Source organism: Garra rufa, chromosome 22 (assembly GCF_049309525.1).
Source record: "Garra rufa chromosome 22, GarRuf1.0, whole genome shotgun sequence".
Taxonomy (NCBI): domain Eukaryota; kingdom Metazoa; phylum Chordata; class Actinopteri; order Cypriniformes; family Cyprinidae; genus Garra; species Garra rufa.
Window position 1 is genome coordinate 34,676,289 of NC_133382.1, and position 25,611 is coordinate 34,701,899.

At 33.1% G+C, this 25,611-nt stretch overlaps 1 protein-coding gene across 4 annotated transcripts; it reads right to left on the minus strand.

Moving 5' to 3' along the window:
- Window positions 1-94: 94 nt before the first annotated feature.
- Window positions 95-25,236, minus strand: ttyh2 (tweety family member 2). Of its 4 annotated transcripts, none has more exons than XM_073828122.1 (12): window positions 25,021-25,236; window positions 22,392-22,487; window positions 20,468-20,540; window positions 15,171-15,240; window positions 14,511-14,566; window positions 10,829-10,933; window positions 9,307-9,399; window positions 8,679-8,821; window positions 7,147-7,332; window positions 6,791-6,869; window positions 4,266-4,292; window positions 95-1,730 (listed from the first exon to the last, which is right to left on the minus strand). In XM_073828122.1, the coding sequence occupies exons 1-12, from the start codon at window positions 25,218-25,220 to the stop codon at window positions 1,650-1,652; spliced, it is 1,209 nt and encodes a 402-aa protein (XP_073684223.1). In that variant the 5' UTR covers window positions 25,221-25,236; the 3' UTR covers window positions 95-1,649. The 4 variants fall into 4 exon arrangements, with proteins under 4 accessions (XP_073684223.1, XP_073684224.1, XP_073684225.1 ...); XM_073828123.1 differs by having other exon boundaries at window positions 96-1,730; window positions 10,829-10,921; XM_073828124.1 differs by lacking the exon at window positions 4,266-4,292 and having other exon boundaries at window positions 98-1,730.
- Window positions 25,237-25,611: the final 375 nt, after the last annotated feature.

The window sequence follows — 25,611 nt, forward strand, 5'->3', positions numbered from 1 at the left end:
AAACAGTGTTTGTCTGTGTTATTGTTAACTAAAATTAAACGAAATACTTTTTGGAACACAATTTCACTGCAGGTTTATTTCAATTTCTGAAAATCATTTTAAGTACTAAAATTACTAAAGTATATATAAATAGTAAAAAAAATTTAAAAAAAATTGTAAAAAAAATTCTGATGTAGTTAGCAGTAGTTTATGCAATAGATGCATATATATATATATATATATATATATATATATATATATATATATATTGATCAAAAATACAGAAAAAAGTAATATTGTGATTTTTTTCAGGATTCTTTGATGAATAAAAAGTTAAAAAGAACAGCATTTTTTTCTAACAATATACAGTACTGTTCAAAAGTTTGGGGTCAGTAAATTTTTATTCTTTCTTGTTTTTAAAAGAAATGCTATTTTTAATACTTTTATTAAACTAGCATGTGTTAAAAAAGTTATAGCAAAGATTTATATTGTTAGAAAATATTTATATTTTGAATAAACACTCTTCTTAACATTTTATTCATTTGTGGAAAAACAGTGTTTGTCAGTGTTATTAACTAAAATTAAATAAAATACTTTTTGTAATACAAATTTCACTTCAGGTTTATTTAAATTTTTGAAAATAAAATTACTAAAGCATATATAAATAGTAAAAAAAAATTGTACAATTTTTATTATTCTGATGTAGGTATGAGTAGTTTATGCAATATATATGTATATATGCTCAAAAAGTGTTCAAAAGTTTGGGATCAGTAAGATTTTTTGTTTTTTAAAGAAGTTTCTTATGCTCATCAAGGCTGCATTTATTTGATCAAAAATACAGAAAAAAATTATACTATTTATTAATACTTTTATTCAACTAGGATGTGTTAAATTGATAAAGAAAAGTGATTTATATTGTTAGAAAAGATTTATATTTTAAATAAACACTGTTCTTTTTAACATTGTATTCAGCAAATCATCTGTAAAAAAGTATCACAGGTTCCAAAAAAATATTTGGCAGCACAACTTTTCAACACTGATAATTCTAATAATAAATCAGCATATTAGAATGATTTCTGAAGGATCATGTGACACTTAAGACTGCAGTTGCAGCTGATGAAAATTCAGCTTTGCATCACAGGAATAAATTATATTTTAAAGTATATTAAAATAAAACCCGTTATTAATAACATTTTGCAATATTATTGTTTTTTCTGTGTTTATATCAAATGATTAATTTAAATGTTAGTACATAGTAGTTAAAGACACTTAATATAAAGAGTAGTTAATAGTTTTTGTTACCCTCGTCAAAACAGTTTCTGCAGTTGAAAAGGCAATAGGGAAGACCAACAGTCTATCTGATGAAAAATACGGTGTAAACGTAACTTACAAATAAAACAGATTATTAGAGAGAGGATATTTCAGCACCTCACAAATGTGTCAGTAGTGAGGGAAAAGAAGCATCGCACCATCAGAATAATCGACAAATACACACAGACATGCAAGCACCTGTACGGACACACACAGAGTGCTCTTTAAATGGTGTTTTCCTCTCAGACTGTGCTCCTTTAACACAAAGAAGAGGGCGCACACATGCTGGCGTGACAGTTTTAAATGTGTCCATGTTTTCCAGCATGTAAAGACTCACACTAGAGGACAACAGATCAGTTCTATGCTCGGAAATCCTCCCCAAAGTGTCTGATCTGGTCTTCGGTCATGGAGAGGTAGGTGGCTCTCATGGTTGGAGAGTACTGTGGAAAACATCAACACAGGAGTCAAAAACTGACAATATATACAGTGGTGTGAAAAAGTGTTGGCCCCATTCCTGATTTTGTATTTTTCTGCATGTTAGTCACACTATAATGTTTCAGATCATCAAACAAATTTTAATATTAATCAAAGATAACACAAGTAAGCACAACATGCACGTTTTTTTTATTATGAAGGGAAAACAAAATCCAAAATCCAAACAATCACACTGTGTAAAAAAGTGTTTGCCACCCTAAACTTAACTGATTGGGCCACCCTTAGCAGCAACAACTGCAATCAAGCATTTGCGATAACTTGCAATGAGTCTGTTACAGCGCTGTGCAGGAATTTTGGCCCACTCATCTTGGCAGAATTGTTGTAATTCAGTCACATTGGAGGGTTTTCGAGCATGAACCGCCCTTTTAAGGTCATGCCACAACATCTTAATAGGATTCAGGTCAGGACTTTGACTACAGTAGTCAACATTTCAAGTGGATCAAAACCTTTCATCAAAGTTGTTCTAAAATCAAAACAATACTCGTTCTTAGGTCTTAGGACAACTTTGATGAACTTTTTTGATCCATTTCAAATGTTGACTACTGCAGGCCACTCCAAAGTCTTCATTTTGTTTTTCTTGAACCTTTCAGAGGTGCATTTGCTGGTGAGTTTTGGATCAATGTCCTGCTGCAGAACCCAAGTTCGCTTTAACTTGAGGTCACAAACAGATGGCCGGACATTGTCCTTCAGGATTTTTTGGTAGACCGCAGAATTCAGTGGTTACATTTATCACAGCAAGTCTTCCAGGTCCAGAAGCAGCAAAACAGCCACATCAAGATATGTTCTAGCAAAACTGAGACGAGCCTTTATGTTCTTTTTGCTCAGCAGCAGTTTTCTTCTTGGACCTCGGTCATGCAGGCCATTTTTGCCCAGTATCTTTCTTATTGTGGAGTCATGAACACTGACCTTAACTGAGGCAAGAGGCCTGCAGTTCTTTAGCTGTTGTTGTGGGATCTTTTGTGACCTCTTGGAGGAGTCATCGCTACGCTCTTGTGGTAATTTTGGTCGGTCGGCCACTCCTGGGAAGGTTCACCACTGTTCCATGTTTTCGCCATTTGTGGATAATGGTTCGCTGGAGTCCCAAAGCTTTAGAAATGGCTTTATAACCTTTTCCAGGCTGATAGATCTCAATTACTTTCTTTCTCATTTGTTCCTGAATTTCTCTGGATGTCAACATGATGTGTAGCTTTTGAGAATCTTTTGGTCTACTTCACTTTGTCAGGCAGGTCCTATTTAAGTGATTTCTTGATTGCGAACAGGTGTGGTAGTAATCAGGCCTGGGTGTGGCTAGAGAAACTGAACCACAGTTATAGGCTGTGTCTAAATTCAGGGTCTGCATCCGTCGGAGGACTCATGTGAAGGATGTTACGTCACAGCGCCGTGACGAAGGCTATCTAAATTTGTAGGAACCTTCAAATGCGGCCAACAAATATGTCCTCCTTTTCCCCGAATTGGAAGGATGGGTCTGGTGGATCCTTTCCCGTCTTACCTATCCCATAATTCCTTTCGGCAGAGCGCTTCCAGAATTTTTAAATAATGGCAGGCGAAGCAAGCGGTAGCGTAGCGGGAGAGGAATATGCTTTTCGATGTAAATTTTAAAAAACTGGCGTTTCCAAAAAATTTTTTTTTTACAGCGGTTGTCTTCTTGCTTAGCGTTGTCACGGTTGCTAGGCGACAGGATATGAGCAATGGGTAAGGGAGGGAACTGAAAGAAGGGTAGGCTGTCCAAATTCACAGACACCTACTTCCAGGTTTTGTGGTCGTCGGAGGACCCCTCCTCCTTCAACCGGGTAGGAAGGATCCTAAGTAGGATGCAGACCCTGAATTTGGACAGAGCCATGTTTTACTTGTGTTATCTTTGATTAATATTACAATTTGTTTGATGATCTGAAACATTAAAGTGTGACAAACATGTAAAAAAAAAAAAAAAAAACAGGAAGGGGGCCAACACTTTTTCACACCACTGTAGATCAGTAAGAACATTCAAGCAAACAAGCCATTTTTAAAGAGTGAAATGAAAATGAACTACACTTTTTGTGTTTGGTGTGGACTACAAGTTTACTGATGAAGCTAAGACAGGGTTTTTAGCTAGTTAATATCTAAAGGATTGTAAAAATATCAATTCTATCATTTACTCACCTTCATGTTGATCTAAACCTGTACAAAGTTAGCTAACAAAAGGGTTTGTAAGGCATGCTAGTGGCCAGACAGCACTACAATTTGACAGCTTTTGTAAATGCATCCTGACCTCCTATCAATAGGGGGCGTGCTCTACGTAGCTTATCTGTGTCTAACATACAACATACTGTATGTGGGTATGTCTATGAGGATCCATGCCAGGAGTGAAAAAGGGAAAAATCACCCACACAGAATTTATTCAAACTCATGGGGAAAAACAACAGATGAAATCAAAGAAAAAAGGGAAGGATCAGAGAACAAAGGGACTGGGACAATGATACTGTAATCATACAGCAACTTACGCGGTTTCTATATGGCTGAGAGTAAAGCTCCAAAAAGAATTTTATTTTTTGGTTGAAATAAGGAAGGAAAAAATAAGAACAGAAACATACAAACAGAGAAACATACGGACAAACAAAGAAAAACCGTAAAAGAAGCTATTAGCAGAAGACAGCAGAAAGCCACTGGCTATAAAAAGGACATATAGAAAATGTTTAAAGTCAACATGAAGTCGAAATTTAGCCTATGTACTCTCTTCACACATGGTCTAATTTGAATGACGATGTGCACACATGAATTGTGCACAATGATATCGAGAATTAGTACTAAGAAGTACACTACTGTTCAAAAGATGGGGTTTGTAAGTTTTTTTTATTAAATTAAAATAACTGATTTTGAATTTTAATATATTTTTAAACTATTTATTATTGTAATGTCAAAGATACATTTTCAGCATCATTACTCCAGTCTTCAGAGTCACATAATCCTTCGGAAATCATTTTAATATGATTTGCTGCTTAAGAAACATTTCTTCTTATTATCAATGTTGAAAACTATTGAAGCCAGTTTCCACCACTGAATAAAAATATAAAAATGAAACGGTAATTGTAGCTTTTTGTGAGTTTCACCATTCTGGCTTGCAATTACGAGTTAAGTCTGTGAGAACTGTGGCAATCCTAAAAACATATCAGTCTTTTTTCCTCATATTTTGAATGTAAATCTCGCAAATGAGATTGTCAGAATTGTGAGATACAAACTCACAATTGCAAGATGTAAACTCACAATTGCAAGAAAAAAAAAATCTCAATTGCGAGAGATAAACTCACAATTGCAAGAAAAAAAATCTCAATTGCGAGAGATAAACTCACAATTACAAGAAAAAAACGTCAGAATTTTGCAGAAACTCGCAATTGCAAGAAAAAAGTCAGAATTGTGGGAGATACAATTGCAAGAAAAAAGTCTGAATTATGGGAGATATTCACAATTGCAAGAAAAAAGTCAGAATTGTGCAAAAACTCACAATTGCAAGAAAAAAGTCAGAATTTTGGGAGATACTAACAATTGCAAGAAAAAGTCTGAATTGTGGGAGATATTCACAATTCCAAGAAAAAAGTCTAAATTGTGGGAGATATTCACAATTGCAAGAAAAAAGTCAGAATTGTGCAAAAACTCGCAATTGCAAGAAAAAAGTCAGAGTTGTGGGAGATACTCGTAATTGCAAGAAAAAAGTCAGAATTGCGACAAAAATTGATTTTAACTCACAAATGCAAGAAAAGTCAGAATTGGCAGAAACTCGTAATTGCAAGAAAAAAGTAAAAAAATTGAGATTTAAAGTCACAATTGCAAAAAAAAAGTAAACTCAATTGCAAGAAAAAGTCAGAATTGCGAGATATAAACTTGTAATTGTGAGAAAATGTCTGAATTGCAAGATGTAAACTTTCTCAAAATGTGAGAAAAAAAGTAAAAAATGTAAGATAAAATCCGCAACTGCAAGAAAAAAGTCAGAATTGTAGGTTTATATTCTGTTATTTTGACTTTATAACTCGCAATTGTGAAAAAAAGCAGTCAAAATAGTGAGAAATAAACTCTCAATTGCGAGAAAAAGTCTGAATTGCAAGAAATTTGTAATTGCAAGAAAAAAAGTCATAATTGCCAGAAACTCGTAATTGCAAGAAGAAAGTCAGAATTGCAAGATATAAACTCACAATTGTGAGGAAAAATGTGAGATAAAATTCGCAACTGCAAGAAAAAAGTCAGAATTGTAGGTTTATATCCCGCCATTTTGACTTTGTAACTCGCAATTGCGAAAAAACAATGTCAAAATAGTGAGAAATAAACTCTCAATTGCGAGAAAAAGTCTGAATTGCAAGAAGTTCGTAATTGCAAGAAAAAAAGTCAGAATTGCCAGAAACTCTTAATTGTAAGAAAAAAGTCAGAGTTGCAAGATATAAACTCACAATTGTAAAGAAAAATGTGAGATCAAATTCGCAACTGCGAGAAAAAAGTCAGAATTGTTTAGAAAGGTTTATATCCCGCCATTTTGACTTTATAACTTGCAATTGTGAAAAAAGTCAGAACTGCAAGAGATAAACTCGCAATTGCGATAAAAAGGCCTAATTGTGAGGTAAAAAAAAAATCACAATTACCATTTTTTATTTCTTATTCAGTGACGGAAACAGGCTTCGATCAAAAACAATCATGTTGCCTAATATTTCTGTAGAAACCATGATATCTTTTTTTAGGAGTCTTTGATAATAGAAAGTTCAAAAGAACAGCACTTATTTGAAATAGAAATGTTTTGTAATGTCTTTACTCCCACTTTTAATTCATTTAATGTTCCCTTTCTGAATGAAAGCATTAATTTAATTAATTAAATAAAAAAATAGACTTTTGAACAGTAGTGAACACATGGCCAATTTTGATTTCATGTTGACCCTTAAAATGATTATGAAAAAAGGTTAAATCTTTGGTCTGAATCATTGTCTTTGTGTCAGCATGAGTGTATGTGTGGTCATGAGGAGGACTTGGCCTCTGGAGCCCAACGCACCGAAGGAGGAGGAGATCCCCTCCCGATCAGAGGCACGTTCTCATAACGCGGGTTTCCTCCAAACAGCGCAGACTGGTTCCTGTCAAAACAACACAATGATGAATGAAAAGAGAAAATGAGGGCAGGGAGTTCAAGACAGAGTGAGGAAGGAGAACGGAAATAAGCATCTTAGAAATAACAAAGTAAGTGAACTTCATCTAATATTCCTCAAGAAAGGAAAATCGATCAATATCTTCCTTCTATTACATCCACAAGTTATTGAATTGAGCTGTCACACAAAATCAGACGCATCAATCTGAATACAGGATATCACAGAATATGAAAAAGAATAAATCATGTCTAAGGTTGACTCTTACATATATTCTGACAGAGGTGCGTTGGTCACAGCCTGTGTTGGAGGGTGCAGGCTGGTTTGGCTGCCCATGCTGCTACTGTAGCTGCAGAAGCTATGCATGTTGGCCTGGTGCGAATGGTGGGATGTCATTCGCCGGCTTTGAGGGTTAAACGGGTCTCCGTCATCAATGTCATCGTAATCTCTATCTCTGGTGCAGATGGAAAGAAAAACGTTGTATACACTGTAAACATTGTACTTTTCAATGCGAGTGAAAAACTGACACAGAAGAGAAGAAATTGTTGAATAAAGTTGTTATTTTTTTCTTTGCGGACAAAAAGCATTCTTGTAGCTTCATAAAATTGTGGTTGAACCACTGATGGACTATTTTAATTAAATCCTTACTACCTTTCTGGGCCATGAACGTGTCAGCTGCATTGCTGTCTATGCAGGGTCAGAAAGCTCTCTTGGATTTCATTAAAAATATCTTAAGTTGTGTTCTGAAGATGAACAAAGGTCTTACGGGTTTGGAACGACATGAGCAATTACTGACAGAATTTTCATTTTTGGGCCAACTATTCAACTTCCAGAACAAAAAATTAAAGATAATGTACTCATCCTTTGTCATCCAAGAGGTTCATGTCTTTCTTTCTTCAGTTGTAAAGAAATTATGATTTTTTTTGAGGAAAACATTTCAGGATTTCTCTCCATATAATGGATATGTGTGGTGCCCCCAGGTTTGAACTTCCAAAATGCAGTCTAAATGCAGCTACAAATAGCTCTAAATGATCCCAGCCGAGGAAGAAGGGTCTTATCTAGCGTAACAATTGGTTGTTTTCGAAACAAATTGACAATTTATATTATTCTTTACCTTAAATGCTTGTCTTGTCTTGTCTGTGATGCTCATGCGTAGTCTGTGTAATCCGAGTCGATACAGTTAGGGTTTGTCAAAAAAAAAAAAAAATTCGTTTTTATCTTCAACTTCCAAATCGGCCAACAACGCTGTTTCACCTTTTCTTTGTACAGGTCGTTTAATCTCCTTGGTATGTTCACTTTGTAAACACTGGTTCAGTACTTCTGCCACCATTTTGAAGTTAAGGAAGAAAACAAGATGGTTTTTGGAGTTTTTCGACATACCCTAACTATATTGACCCGAATCTGCGCATCGCAGACACAGCACGAGACGAGCATTTGACGTTAAGAAGTATATAAATTGTCATTGTCGTTATGCTAGATAAGACCCTTCTTCCTCGGCTGGGATCGCTTTGTAGCTGCATTTAAGCTGCATTTTGGAAGTTCAAACCTGGGGGCACCATAGAAGTCCATTATATGGACAGAAATCCTAAAATGTTTTCCTCAAAAAACATCATTTCTTTACGACTGAAGAAAGAAAGACATGAACATCTTGGATGACAAGTGGGTGAGTACATTATCTGTACATTATTGTTCTGAAAGTTAACCAATCCTTTAAGTGCAGTATAGACAGTGCAAGTGAATGCAATCTCTGTGTGTGTGTGTGTGTGTGTGTGTGTGTGTGTGTGTGTGTGTGTATTGTACCTGTTGGCAATCTGTCTCCATGCTCTCGGGATGGCGCACAGCATGACTGAGAAGGCACAGGCCGCCAGCAGAGAGAACAGACAGAGATACAGTAACCCCTCTACACCATCATAACACACACCTATCAGAGCGTCCAGGTAGTCCTGCAAACACACACACACACACACACACACACACACACACACACACACACACACACACACACACACACACACACAATGTTGGGTTTAAATGTTTTATGGGGACATTCCATAGGCGTAATGGTTTTCATACTGTACAAACCGTATTTTCTATCGCCCTACACCTACCCTACACCTAAACCTAGCCCTCACAGGAGATTGTGCACACTTTTACTTCCTCAAAAAAACTCATTGTGCATGATTTATAAGCCTGTTTCCTCATGGGGACCTAAGAAATGTCCCCACAAGGTCAAAATCTACTGGTATTACTATCCTTGTGGGGACATTTGGTCCCCACAACGTGATGAATACCAGGTACACCCCCCCCCCCACACACACACACACCCCCACATGAGATTTAGATGCATTTTACTAATTGCTAAAATCTCAGTAATCTCGCAGCATCATATTAGATAGAAGCAGGTGGAACATGTACGTGTGCTCGGTACCTTATTGAGTCCTCTGCAGTCTAGAAGCGCAGTTAGCTGATGTAAACTGGCCTCTGAATTATTCAATAAATGCTGAATACTCAATAAATCCCTCTGAAAAGAAACAGACACAACTGCTATCGAAAAATTAAACAACACAATAAAATGCATTTATTCATACAGCTTTTTTCACCAAGAAAAAAGTGAAACAGCATACCGTGGACCACAAAACCAGTCTTAAGTTGCTGGGGTTGTATTTGTAGCAATAGCCAAAATACATTGTATGGGTCAAAATTATTGATTTTTCTTTAATGCCAAAAATCATTAGGAAATTAAGTAGAGATCATGTTCCATGAAGATTTTTTTGTAAAATTCCTACTATGAATATATCAAAATGTAATTTTTGATTAGTAATATGCATTGTTAAAATTTTAATTTGGACAACTTTAAAGGTGATTTTCTCAGTATTTTGATTTATTTGCACCCTCAGATTCCAGATTTTCAAATAGATGTATATCGACTAAATATTGTCCTATCCTAACAAACCATATATCAATAGAAAGCTTATTTATTAAGCTTTATTTAACCTTATGACTGGTCCAGGGTCACACACACACACACACACACACACACACACACACACACACACACACACACACACACACACACACACATATATATATAATAGTTTTTCCATTAAACTTTACATATTTTTTTAAATTAAATTACAATACATTTAATCTAACATGCTGATTTATTATTGGAAACAGTTGTGCTGCCAAATATTTGTTTTCGGAACCTGTGATTCTTTTCCTGGATTCTTTGATGAATAACAAGTTTAAAAGAACAATATTTATTCAAAATATAAATCTTTTATAATAATGTAAATCTATGCTATCACTTTTTATTAATTTACCACATCCTTGGAGAATAAAAGTATGAATTTCTTTTTAAAAAAGAAAGAATAAAAATGTACTGACCCCAAACTTTTGAGAAGTGGTGTTTATTGTTAGAAAACATTCCTATTTTACATAAACGCTGTTCTTTTAAAAATTTTATTCATCAAAGAATCCTGAAAAAAGTATTACAGGTTCCAAAAAAAAAGATTAAGCAGCCCAACTTTTTTGCAACATTGATAATAAATCAGCATATTAGAATGATTTCTGAAGGATCATGTGACATTGAAGAATTATTATATTACATTAAATTTCCTACTACTTTTATGTTGTCTAAATAAAATGAATAATCTTTCATTACAATAATAACAACATAAAACAATGTGGGCTAGAATGTTGTAAAACTTAAGTTATATATATAGTGAATTTTGCATATATATGAAATTCACTCAATATTATTATGTTTAAATGAATTTTAAACATGCAATGTAAGCTATTTTGAATAAAAGCATCTGCTAAATGCATAAAAATAAATAATTTATGGTAAATGTTTTTACTACAGACTATACTGAATAGAGCACATAGTATTAAACTGAATGCATAAGTCTATGTTAATCTGTATAGTGACTGTCATCATGCATATTCACCTCAGCTGTGGGGAACAGAGGCACCGCAAACTGCAGGAGACCTTGGATCTGGATCTGCATGGTGGTCAGTGATCTCTGGAAGACAGTCAGGGACTGCAAAACAAACTAATTCAGGATCAGTTCGTTTTGTTTAAGGGCTAACAAACACAACATCCACAGTTTACACATCATAGGTTCAGTTTATCATGAAAGGGACTCATGCAGTTCCACTCCCTACCAGCAGAGAGAGAAACTGCACCATCCACAGATAAAAAGAGCTGGTAATACTGTCAGCTCTGAAATCTATATAAATGTCAGAAAATCTCTCAAAATAAAATAAAATAAAATAATTTTAGAGATTTTTCAGAACATCTCCCCAAATAAAATAAAATAAAATAAAATAAAATAAAATAAAATAAAATAAAATAAAATAAAATAAAATAAAATAAAATAAAATAAAATAAAATAAAATAAAATAAAATAAAATAAAATAAAATAAAATAAAATAAAATAAAATAAAATATTATTTTAGAATTTTTCAGAACATCTCCCCAAATAAAATAAAATAAAATAAAATAAAATAAAATAAAATATTATTTTAGAATTTTTCAGAACATCTACCCAAATAAATAAAATAAAATATAACAAAATAAAATAAAATAAAAACCTACAGATTCCAGTTATGTTAGTATATTTTAGGGATGATATTCCTTGCATTACAATAATGTGATGCCCTAATTTAATATATCAACAGTATATATTGCCCTTGATTTTCTGATGAAATATGACCTAGGCTTTTGTTTGTTGCAAGATTCACCAGTAAGATTCACCGCAGATAATCACTTCTAAAACCTGATTAAACCTGATTAAAATAATCCACTTTGTACAATGTTCACACTCTTGTCTTGATTTGAGAGTAAATTAACGCACTGCGGAAATGCATCTCTATCTCAGACCACACATGAAAATGAGAGGCAAATAACAGCTAATAAAAAGCAATGTACTACTCAACTAAAACAAATAATGAGTGACAGAATGAGAGATTTAGAGACCGTCTGAGTCTGAATAAACGGAGATTAGAAAATAAAACCAAGATTAGACCAAGACGAACATGAGAAGGGAATTAAGATACAAAGACATCCATCTCATTACGAGAATATTGTAATGTTAAAAAAAGCTGAAGAAGTTCTTCACAGACCGACTTGCGTATGTGTGCGAAAGTAAAAGACAAGCAACTGATCTCGTTACGAACATCTGTGCTTCTCTATCTTTGTGACAACTCTATTGATCTGAAAGAGGTGTCTGTCTACAGTTTCTCTGTTATAGCAAGTCAAGCTGAACTGCAGCAAGCTGAGATATAGGACACTGGCCTTTTACTGCCTGACCTAAAAACCCTGAGAGATGCAGAGAGACAGGAGAAGTGAGGGAGAAAGACTCAAAGTCAGGAAAAGAGCAAAGAGAAAGACAAAGAGAAAGAGAGATTGATAAGTGAGCCGGAGTGACTGATAGCTAGATTTAGGAATTAAGAAGTAAGTCACTGACTGTTTTAAAACCTACCGAGCTACCTAAAAAATGTAAAAAGCATTTTAAGGTAGTCTATATATTCAGCCACATTGGTCAGCATTACATTTATGATTTGAAGAGAAGACAATCTCATAATGCATTTTGATGGGAAGACTTATAAGTCATTCAAGACCGAAAATATTGATAAAACTGGTTTCATCTAATTTGACAAAAATGCATTTTGGCTGTTTTACCCAATATAATCTCAAATTAGTTACTTATGAGGTTTTATAAATTAGGATGCTGTTGCTAAATCAATAACTCCATGAAAATATAAATAATGAGTTGTGCATTTGAAGTCTGAAAACAATGTAATAAGAAACAATAAAACAAAAGAAAACAAATACACATCTTTATATTGCATTGCACTTCCTGATATACAAATATATAGAAAACTCTTACGAACTCTTTATTTTTATTGAATCAATCAAAAAGACTCAATTCAGTTTCAAAAACATGTTATAATATGTAATATGTTTGCTTAAAAACATCTTTCTTATTCTCTAAATTATTAAAAGAATTAAGAAATCAGAATTAAGTCAAATGAAAAATGATAAATTGTGAGTTTGCAGTTTGAAAGAAATGTGATGACAAACAAAAATACAAAAAACAATAAATAAACATTCATCTAACTGCATTAAATGTAACCAACATCAAGCAAGATGTGAACAAAAACTCTTATGAACCACTTCTTTTTAACAAATCGGTCATAAAAACTCATAATTTAGTTTGTAAGTGTTGAAATATGGAAGCCTGTTTCTGCCACTGAATAAAAAATACAATTTAACTGCGATATTTTTCACACAAGTCTCAGAATCAGGGTTGCCAGGTCCCAGAAAAATTACACAAAATCTGCCAAAAAAGATAGAAAACTAGTTGTAGTATGTGCATTTTTAATAATTAAATCTGTATTTTATTTTAGTTTAGTTTAGTTTTTTCTTTTCCTCAATTTCAATTTGATGTTTAGCACTTTGCATGATAAATTTTAATATTAGGACAGGGTGATATGGCCAGAAATATTATGACATTTTTTTCCATATCTTCATACTATATCAGTATTTTTCTAAATATTTATTTACCATTAATATGATGGAAGGAAATGTTTTCCACGTGTTTGTTAGATCCTGAGAATGAATGTAAACATATTTTTTTTTCATAAACTCCTTTAAGCCACCTTTTAATTTAGAGCCTTTTAATTGTTATTTTCCCCTAAATTCTGTGTTTTCCATTTTATTTATTTTGTATTTATAATTAATACAAAAATCGTGTCAAATTAAATGGACAAATAAAACTTGAACATTTTTAAAAAATAAATTTACAACAAAACATTGCATTTTTTGTCAAATAAGATGCTGTGGGTGAACCTCACCTAATAGTTTGTGATGTGACATCCGTCTTTCCGTTCTTAGGTTTCTGGGTATTCATTCCAAATATAATAGACAGTAGTAAAATGAACCTATTTTCATTTTGATTTGTCTATAGATAAACTTTAGACGGCCGCAGTACATTATAAATCTAGCCCAAAAAACACAACCCGTGGCTGGTAATTTTTCCCACGACTGCATTTTCAAAATCAAACCTGGCAACACTGCTCAGAATTGATACAAACGTGCAATTCTGTATTCTGAATTGTGAGAAATAAACTCACAATTGCGAGTAATAAAATTAGAATTGCGAGATATACATTTGCAATTCTGACTTTTTTTCTCAGAATTGCAGAATATAAACTAGCAATTGCAAGTTAAAATCAGAATTGCAAGATATAAAGTCACAATTGTAAGAAAAAAAGTCAGAATTGCAAGATATAAACTTGCAATTAGGGAAAAAAGTCAGAATTGCAAGATATAAACTTGCAATTAGGGAAAAAAGTCAGAATTGTAAGATACAAACACGCAATTCTGAGAAAAAAGTCAGAATTGCAAGTTCAAGTCTCACAATCATGACTTTATTTTATCGCAGTTGCAAGTTTAAATGCCGGAAGTCTGACTTTATAACTTGCAATTGCAAGTATCAAGTAAATTGAGAATCAAAAAAAGCATCCTTAAATACTTTATAAATCACATCTCTACTGAAGACCATTTTTAGGAGGAAATTAAAGAACAGAAGTGATAATTGAATTGATTTCTATTAAACATAGTACCTGCTGAAACGGGTTGGGGAGCGTCTGGCTGCAGTACAGGTAATAATGCACAATATCTAGAAAAGAAGAAAAAACAATAAGTGGATTACGATCAGCATCAGACCATAAGAAAGAAAAAAAAAATCACAAATGACATTTAAAATCTGGTCATCATTAAGATTAAAAGTTTTGATGAATGACATCCACTATACTAGACAGATGTGTGGTATTATTTTCATTTTTGAGCGAACTATTTCTTTAAGAAGTGCAAGCGCTATGAAAAAGAAGCCTCTGCAGAATGATTTTTTCCTCTGGGAGGCTCTGTCCTTGAGTACCTGAGGGAGCTTCTGGCTGTCTGGTGGTGCAGGAACATATTATGGCTGAGAACGGGATTAAAGTTACATAATCACAGGAATGGCCATTTTACCGATGTATTCAGTCACAGTGATTATGGAGCAGGATTAAAGGTCTCACAGATTAACCCTTTAAACTATTCAAGCACTTGATAGTGTAAAAATGCCATTTCATGCAAATTTGTTCACTGAAGAACTATAATCCCCATTCATAATATGAGATTAAATGAGCCGGCCATGACTGTGTGTCTATGTGTGTGTGTAAGTGTCCATGTCTGTTTTTCTCCCGACATACAGTACATACATTCAGAATAAGAAATACACTCACCTGAGCTGACTACATCTTTTGTTTGGTTCATGAGGAATTTATCTGGTGCAACACAGAAATCGCTTGTGCCCTAGACCGCAAAACACACATAAATTAAATATAAATATTATATATGCACTACCAGTCAAAAGTTTCTGAACGGTAAGATTTTTCATGTTTTTTAAAAAAGTCTCTTTTGCAAAAACATTTTTACTATTTAAAATAAATGCTTTCTATTTAAATACATTTTAAATGTTAATTTATTTATGATGTCAAAGCTGAATTTTTAGCATCATTACTCCAGTCACATGCTCCTTCTGAAATGATTCTAATATTCTGATTTGCTGCTCAAAAATATGTATTATTATTATTATGATGTTGAAAATAGCTGAGTAGATTTTTTCAGGTTTCTTTGATGAATAGAACGTTCAGAAGAACAGTATTTATCCGAAATTCTTTTGTAACATTATGAATGCCTTTATCATCACTTTTGAACAATTTAAAGCATCCTTGGTAAATAAAACTATTAATTTCTACATTAATTACATTTTAATTACATTATAGTATTAATTAATTCCCCTCCAAAAATATATGCTTTTAAATTATTTAGTGTATAATGTTACAAAAGCGTTTTATTTCTGATAAATGCTGATCTTTGGATTTTTTTATTCAAAGAATACTAAAAAAGTGTACTCAACCGTTTTAAATATTGCTAATAATTATAATAATAATAACAAATTTTCTTGAACTGTTTCAAATGTTGAATGTTTAGCTTTGATCACAGGAATAAATTACATTTTAAAGAAAAAATTACATTTTATTTGATTAAAAAATACAGCAAAAATAGTAATATTGTGAAATATTACTACAATTTACAATACATGTTTTCTCATTTTGAATACATTTTAAAACAGATTAAATCTGGTGATGGATTTTCAGCATCAGTGTCACATAATCCTTCAGAAATCATTCCAATATGATGTAGTTGCTTAATATTTTTCCTCAATTTTTTTTTTCTTCAGGTTTTAAAAATCAAAGCCTTTCATTTAATGTTACACTTTTTTAAATTCTTGCTGAATAAATGCATAATTTTTTATTTAAAAAATATCTTACTAACACCAAACGTTTGAACCATAGTGTATATATATTCAATAAACATATACCATTCCAAAATGCTTGTATAAATGTATTTCAGCTAAACACACATCTGTTACTGCAGGATGTTTGGGGCAATAGGTGAAGGGACATAAATTGACACAGGAAGTGCACACATACAGTAGACTTGTAGAATAAACTCACGGGTCCAAACAAACAGCTATCTGTTAGACAGGAAGGAACATACAACACGAGTCAAATCACACAGACTCCAAACATACTGTATAGGCAGCTGTATCGGAAATGGGAATGCAGACATTATGCTATAATGTCTGTCTAAGGAAATAACAGTCATGCAGAAACACCACACGCACACACTCTCACATATAGTCTGCACATAAACATCCCCAGGCTGTGAAAGAAACACATATTTCTGTCAACAATACATTTGCATTCAATGTTGACATTATTGTTCCAGTCTACCAGGAGCAGCTTCTCTTAAAAGACTCAAAAAACCACATGTCCACCACATGTCAATTATTCTACTGCCTTCAATATTTTTAACTTCTCAGCCTTTATCACATTGCAACTCATTAGGAGCATTTTTCTGCAGTGATACTCGTCCATCAACTTCAAAACACTCCCCTCATCTGGTCTCAGAGCAAGGAAGTTTAAAGGCAAGTCCACACCCAGTTGAACTCCTGAGGCTCAATACCTTGTGTTATGCATTAAATCATTACCCGTGAAGACAGGATCAAAGCCCTGTGTGTCTGTGTCTAACGCCTGCAGGAAAGATGAGTTCATTACAGAGAAGTGAGCGTGTCCACTGATGCTGAAGAGGTGGCGCATCTACATTTCTCTCTTAATGAGATGATAGGGGAAATATTTGCAACCTGGAAGTAAACCAAATTAGTCACACACTGAGAAACAGAAATTAGTATATCTGTAAACAGTACACATGGTGTGCCAGTGAGTGTATATTTCAATGTTTTCTACTGTGTTTCCAACATCATAGTAATATTTTGTAAAAAAGCACATAAACATTAAAGGGATAATTTGATGTTTATCTGCTTATATGACTGACAGACTGCAACGGTTTGAGTTAAAAATCTTTGTGTTCTACATTTTTGAGTGAACTATTCCTTTAAGTTTGTGAGTCAAATTTTTTGTTTAGTCCCCACTATAATGGTTTTGGTAAATTTATATCATGTGAAACTTTTTAAGCGATTACTCTAAAATACAGACAAATAAACAACACTTGTTTATTTTTTAATGCAACTAAAGAAAACAACACTTTCTCACTATATTCAGGCTGCATACTATGGAAGTCCGTTTCTGCCATGGGATAAAAAAATTAAAAGGTAATTGCATCCTTTTAATCTCACAATTCAGACTTTTTTCTTGCAATTCTGAGAAACAAAGTTAGAATTTTAATATATAAACTTTTTTTGGACAATTCTGTCTTTTTTTTGTGCCACAGTCTAAAATTGAAAGGTAATTCTGACTTTGTCAACTTTTTCCTCACAGTTTAAAAAACATCTTGCAATTTTGACATTTTCTCAAAACTGAGAATTTATATCTTACAACTTGGACTTAATGTGAATTCAGAATTGTGAAGAAAAAAGACTGAATTGTGGGATATAAACTCAAAATAAAAAAAGAAAAACAGTCTGAATTGTGATTAAAAAAAAAAAAAAAAAAAAAAAAAAAACAGATACTAGGGATGCAACGAAATGAAAATTCTTGGCCGAAGTCGAAAAAAAAAATACACCGGGCTGAAGTTTTTCCCCATGTACACTACCGATAAAAAGTTTGCGGTCAGTAAGAGCTGTACTGTTTTTAAAGAAAGTCTCTTATGCTCATCAGTGCCGCATTTATTTAATCAAAAATATAGAAAAAAAACTGTAACATTGCGAAATGTTATTACAATATAAAATAATGGTTTCTATTGTAATATACTTTAAAATTTAATTTATTCCTGTGATGCAAAGCTGAATTTTCATCAGCCATTACTTCAGCCTTAAGTGTCACATGATCCTTCAGAAATCATTCTAATATACTGATTTATTATTAGAATGATCTATATTGGATCTATATTGGATTATATATTGCAACAGTTGCCCTGCAAAGTATTTATTTAGAAATTGCAATATTTTTTCAGGATTCTTTGATGAATAAAAAGCTCAAAAGAACAGCATTTATTCAAAATATAAATATTGTCTAACAATGTAAGTATTTGCTATCACTTTTTATCAATTTAACACACCCTTGGTGAATAAAAGTATTAATTTCTTTCAAAAAAAAAGGAAGAAGAAGGAAAATTTACTGACACCAAACTTTTGACCGTTAGTGTATTTTGCTATTTTTTTCACTATTGAAAAAAAAAACTTTTTACAGTTTTGTCTTGCTTTTCAAAGAAAATAATCAATTACAAAACAACAATTTAAAAATATTTACTTAACACTAAACATGTTTAACATTCTGGTAGACATTATAGACTACCAACAAAGCACAATTTAACTTAAAATTAGTTAGTAAAATAATATTCTATGGCCATTTTTAAGACCCCCTTTTTGAATCAGGCATGTGTTTTTAATGTACAAATAAATGCAGCCTTGCTGAGCAAAGGAGAATGTTATAATAAATGTATTAACAGAGCTGTTGTAATGATTGTTATCAATATTTTTGTGTTACTTTTATATTTTATTTTACAGAACAACAGTAAAATTACAATACTAACATTTATGAATGTTGACCTTTACCTAGGCGGAAACCTGGAAGAAGACCTCAGTACTACTTTTGGCTGAATGATTCTCATTACACTGTTTCAGCGCAGATTTTCCTCGCGCTTTGGACATTGACCCTGGCTAACCCTGTCAGAATAAATACAATTTGTGTGTGTATTAGACAATATAACGTTCTGTAGTTTATTTACTAATGGTTTAAGGCCATTTCGTGACTTCAGTCATCATACAGTAACAAGCAACAACCACTCCGTTCTCCTCTCATGGAAGACATACGATGCGATACTAAAGTCTCTCGCTGTTGTTGCTTGTAATGATTTTTGCATCTTTCTCGGACAGTTTTAAATGCTTCCACACTGCCAACATGTTTGCTGCATTAGTGCGCGCCTCTATTTGATCGCATCACGTCATTGTTCGGTATAATTTATTCTGCCTTTTAGCTTATACGGCCGAACACCGAAAGAGCTTTTTTTTTTTGCTATTTTGGAATGAATAATTTCGGCTGACAGATACCTTTTTATATTTTTATTCTGTGGCGGAAACAAGCTTTCATAACAACGTGGTAAAAACACTTTGCTGGAACACTTGTGTATTTGAAAATAGATTTGTAGGCAACGCATGAACAGTAATTTTTCACACAGCAAAACACACACAGCACTAGCAACAAGTTCCACTGACAAGCTCTTTTGATTCTTTCATACTGTTTGCTTTTTTGATGGATATAATTGGTTTGTGGGTAGCTGTTAAACTGCATTCATAAACTGCCAGTTACAGTTATGAGTAGTAGAACAAGTGGGTGAGTGGGTGAAATAGTTTGAAGAGAAAATAGAGGGGATATTAAAGTTAAATGAATCACACTTGGCCATAAACTTTGCCAAAAACTGATTGGATTGTATCCAACAGGACAAAACCAGCTGAATTCTCTCCATTGGTCTTACCGAGACCACAATTAGTCTACAATAGGAAAAAAAAGGTTAAAAGGTTTGGTTTTACTAAGCTGGAAAAAGATCATGGAAGAGACCTAGTGTCAATTGTAAAAGAAGAGAATTCCAACAGTTTTTTTTTTTTTACAATACTTGCCCTTTCTTTTATTTCCTCCTCCTTCATTGATGTGGTTTAATGAAATCTGCCACTTTTAACTCTTTTCCCAATAAACACATGAACCACAGTGCTTTCGATTGCACACACACCCACATCAAACACTATAAATTGGCATTTTATCACCTCCTTCAGGCAAGCAGACAGCAGTTGACTATTATTTGTCATGCTCTGCCACATAAACAAGCTTTTGATAGCAATGGACTGACTGTGACCCGCCTCAAGTGCATATAAAAGTCAAATAATGTCACATACAAATACACAACCATATGAAATCACATGAAGTACTTTGAATGTGTTTGTCTTGAATTCTTCATATCTCAAGAAATTGACCTGAACAGAATCACTGATTAAATAACAGTCTTGTTATCTTGTACTTACCACTGCAGTGGCCACATCAGCTCCGAGAGACGCCCAACTCAATATCAGAGTCAGAACACCGCAGACCATCATCCTGCACACACACCATAAACAATAAACAATTAAGCTATGTTGGTTTACCAATTGATGTCAAATTTGGGTTATGAAGTGAAATCAGTTACAGATAATACAGTACGGATAATTTACTCACCCCCTTGTTATTTAAGATGTTCATGTCTTTCTTTCTTCAGTCGTAAAGAAATTATGTTTTTGGAGGAGAACATTTTATGCTTTCTCTCCATAAAGTGGACTTATATGGTGCCCCCGAGTTTACTTTCAATTTTACTTGACAAGTCTCTCAAGGCTGCGGTTCTCTCGGTTGGTTGTGCATCTTTTTCTTCCACTCAACTTTCTGTTAACATGCTTGGATACAGCACTCTGTGAACAACCAGCTTCTTTGGCAGTGAATGTTTGTGGCTTACCCTCCTTGTGAAGGGTGTCGATGATTGTTATCTGGACCACTTTTAGATCAGCAGTCTTCCCCACCATTTTGATTAGCTGAATCGCATGTCACCATATTCTAATTTGTTGAGATTTGTTGTGAATTGGTGGTTTTAGTTAAATGTGAGCCAAATCATCATTATTAATTTAATACACAAGTTTCACAATTTGAGTTGAATTACTGAAATAAAAACTTTTCCACAACATTCTAATTTATTGAGATGCACCTGTATATAAATTGTAATTTTCTTTAAAAAAAATAACAGATTGTTTTGCTTGATAAGACCCCTCTTCCTCGGCTGGGATCGTTTAGAGCCCTCTTAAACTGTATTTAAACTGCATTTTGGAAGTTCAACCTTAGGGGCACCATAGAAGTCCACTATTTGGAGAGAAATCTTGAAATGTTTTCCTCAAAAAACATAATTTCTTTACGACTGACGAAAAAAAAAAAGAAAGACATTAACACCTTGGATGACAAGGAGGTGAGTAAATTATTTGTTAATTTGTGTTCTGGAAGAGAACTTCTCCTTTAAAGCCTATGTACAACAAAACCTAAAAATAATAATAATAATAATAATAATAATAATATTTTTTGGGCTGAAATGTGACCTTGTTTTCATGAGATTTAACCATGCATAAGCATAACAGTTTTGTTTGTGTTTGTGTATGAGAGAAATTTGTGTAGACAGTACTCAACAGAGCTTATTCCACAGATTTTGTTCCCCATGAATCTTTATTAACGAAGGGTTTGTATCATATACACCATCACTGAATTTTAGGATCTCTCTGAAATCATAATCCCTTTATTTCCATTAGACTGCAGACCAATTCCAACGCTTCACTATCACTTTATACTGAACATGACATCCAGCTTTCTATGCTCAGAAATGACACACTTTCTACTTTAGGAAATTCTATGCTGTAAAATCCAGCTGATAAATTAAACAATTACTCACGCCTAAGCTAGTGGTTTCCTTTTTAATTTATCATTTAGATGAGAAGTGTAATGAAAAACATTCTGTTCTTTTCAGGTGTATTAAAGACAATCCGTTGAGAACAAGACTCTGCTGTTCTCTTCTTTTTGATCTTTCTTTTAATTAACTTCTTTCTATTCAATCTTATGTCGTAACACTATAAAAGGGGTCATATCATACATTTTTCATTATTGTTTTTCTTCCCTGAGATAAAGTTCCTCCTACAGGAAGAGCTAGCCAAGATATTTTGTGGCAAACCAGCCATTTTCATTCCTGATCTAACTTAAAATGAAATGTTTTTGGTTTCTGACTGTAGTTTTTGCATATTTTTAACAAATGGTCGTGGATAGGAGGTTTTCTGAACATTAAAGGAAACCTTGATAGTATAATTGAACTTGTATTATTTTTGTCTGTAATTACTGTATTTATCATCTTATGGTAATCCAAAGTAACGTCATGTTTGTACTCACGTAGTAAGCAGCCAGCGAGATTGTTTGGCCAGTCCCAAACAAGCGGCGAGACATATGACCAGATCCAAGATCAGTATCAGGAGGTATGTTAACCACCTTCGGAAGAAAGAAAAAACAGCAGATGAAGACTTTTATAAGCAGTTTATGAATAAACATTGAATGACATGATCGGAGATGCTGGCGAGAATTCACACAATGGATTGCCAAGTTAAGAAACTGTTAATCAAAATGTGTGAAAAATAAACAGGGTAAGAAGCAGGAGTTTGTGCAAGAAAAATGATAAACACAATCTCTTTAATTTCTCAGCTGTTTCACACAGAGCTGCTTCTCAGATTTTCCTCTTGGGAAAAACAATCCCAGTATCTTAAATGCATCTCTTCTAGAATTTTTTCTAATAAAAATATTAAACATTTCTTCTATCATATCAGATTCTCTAAAGCCCATGTCAGTATAAAAGCTACACAACCAGTCAAAAGTTTTTGAACAGTTTTTTAAAGAAAATATTTTTTCTGCTTACCAAGCCTGTATTTATTGGATCCAAAAATACAGCAAAACAGTAAAATTTAGAAATATTTTATTATATAAATTAACTGTTTTCTATTTGAATATATCTTATAATGTAATTTATTCCTGTGATTTCAAAGCTCATTCAGAAATCATTCTAATATTCTGATTTGCTGCTCAAAAACTGCTATTATTATTATGCTGAAAATAGCTTGAATTTTTTTCAGGTTTCTTTGATGAATTGAAAGTTCAGAAGAAATAGAAATAGAAATATTTTGTAACATTATAAATGCTTTATCATCACTTTTGATCAATTTAAAGCATCCTTGCTAAAATAAACTATTAATTTCTATAATTTCTCCCCCCTCCTTCTTTTGAATGGTATAGTGTATAATGTTACAAAAGCTTTTTATTTCAGATAATTTTTTGGATCTTTCTATTCATCAAAAAATCCTACAAAAAGGAATATTGATATTCAAATATTGATAATGATGTTTCTTGAACAGAAAATCAGCTCCACTACCAGTCAAAAGTCTTTGAACAGTTTTTTTTTAAGAAAACATCATTTTTTCTGCTCACCAAGCCTGCATTTATTTGATCCAAAATACAGCAAAACAGTAAAATTTTGAAATATTTTATTATATAAATGAACTGTTTTCTATTTGAATATCTTTTAAAATGTAATTTATTCCTGTGATTTCAAAGCTGACTTTTTAGCATCATTACTCCAGTCACACGATCCTTCAGAAATCATTCTAATATTCTGATTTGCTGCTCAAAAAAACATTTATTATTATTATTATGCTGAAAACAGTAGATTTTTTTTCAGGTTTCTTTGACGAATAGAAGGTTCAGAACAAATAGAAATGTTTTGTCACATTATAAATGCTGTATCATCACTTTTGATCAATTTAAAGCATCCTTTCTAAATAAAAGTATTTTTTTTAGCAAAAAATAAAAAAATAAAAAAATACTTGGTATACGGTATAATGTTATTATACAGTACAAAAGCTTTTTATTTCAGATAATTTTTTGGATCTTTCTATTCATCAAAGAATCCTAAGAAAAATGCACTCAACTGTTTTAAATATTGATAACAATAACACTAAAAATGTTTCTTAAACAGAAAATCAGCATATTAGAATGATTTGATCAGCTTCGATCACAGAAATAAATTACATTTTAAAATATTTTTTAATAGAAAGCATCTATTTTAAACAGTAAAAATATTTCAGAATATTTCTGCCTTTGCTGTATTTTGGATCAAATAAATGCAGGCTTGGTGAGCAGAAGAGAATTCTTTAAAAAACATAAAACACCTTACTGTTCAAAAACTTTTGACTGGTAGTGTATGCTATCTTTCATGGTAACAGTTGTTCAATTTGTGTCATTTTTTATTTCTCCTCATGAATCTTAGCTTACATTTCAAGTTATATACTTAAGTAAAACATGACTGAGACTTTTCCAAGCTACAAAAGCGCAATCGCCAAGATATAAAATCTTCTTGTTAGCGTGTGTGTTCTGCCCAGGCCACTCCAGAGAGCTCTCTGTCTCTGGAAATAATTCATAATAGATGAACAACTTCTATAGGTATTAATATTTCATATGCTGAAACCTTGTCAGAGGGGAGTAGATGAACGCGTCTCTTCCTATAAACTGCTCGCCGACACATGCACACCACATTCACATTATCGCTATCGTGTGTCAGCTATATTAATAGGCTTCCTATCAAAGACGAACTTTTCTGGCAACCTAAACTAAAGAACTGTGACATCTTCACTTATCAACCTGTCATCTGCAATGTGGAAAGATGACAGGAATAAAAATGCGGCACTGGCAGATGTTTTGATGGATGACCAGCGGTGAAGCTGAGGCAGTAAATAACGTGTGATCTATAGTGTCTAACACGAGGAAATGGCTTTAAATGCGGTTATAAAACAGACTGTACATATATGCCGTCATGCATTAGCAGTTGATGGACTACTATGGCACTTCACTCAACCACACTTAAAAGGATATGAAAAGTCAAGGATGCAATTTTTACAAAACAAAGGTAGAAAATAAACCTGTGTTGCACAGAAAATTCATTCCAGGAGAGGTACATTATGGAAGCTCTCATCATTACCTGTAATACTCCACGTATGCTGTCTGATCAGCTATGGCGGCCAGGTCTACCTTCGCCTTTTCCCAATCTGGAAGCCCAAGTAGCTGCTTAATGATGTTGTCTGACATCTGTTGCATGAACTGCAGCGTCTGCACAAAGTCTCCCCGTGCGGCAAAGATCTCGCCCAGTCGAGACAAGTGCTCATTTAGGCCGCTCTGCATGCCTCCCACAGTACCAGTTACCTGTGAGAGAATAACACAGTTAGTGCACACAGAAATACTTTGATGGGTTTATAATGCCAAAGTCTACCATTAAAAACTGACAACAATTTCAAACAAATGCTGTAAATGATAATAATAAGAAATGTTTTTTGAGCACCAAATCATCATTAAAACAACGTGACACTGAAGACTGGAGTAATTTAATTTTGCTATCACAGAAATAAATGACATTTTAAAATAGATTCAAGTAGAAAACCATTATTTTGATCTGCAATAATATTTTACAATATTCTGTGTCAAATCAAACAAATTTCAAAATCTTCCTCTGTTAAAATTGGTAATTTTGCTTATATTTCTTTCTGAAGAGGGATAGATATGTATAGTGATATAG

What these genes read in the sequence shown, in the direction of transcription:
- ttyh2 (XM_073828122.1), bottom strand. Translation starts at nt 25,220, where the DNA reads ATGCAGAGCGGCCTAAATGAGCACTTGTCTCGACTGGGCGAGATCTTT. An exon ending in CTGATGTGGCCACTGCAGTG is followed by an intron (nt 15,241 to 20,467) that starts GTAAGTACAAGA and finishes TTTGCGGTCTAG; the next exon opens with GGCACAAGCGATTTCTGTGT. An exon ending in ACTGCAGAGGACTCAATAAG is followed by an intron (nt 8,822 to 9,306) that starts GTACCGAGCACA and finishes GTGTGTTTGCAG; the next exon opens with GACTACCTGGACGCTCTGAT.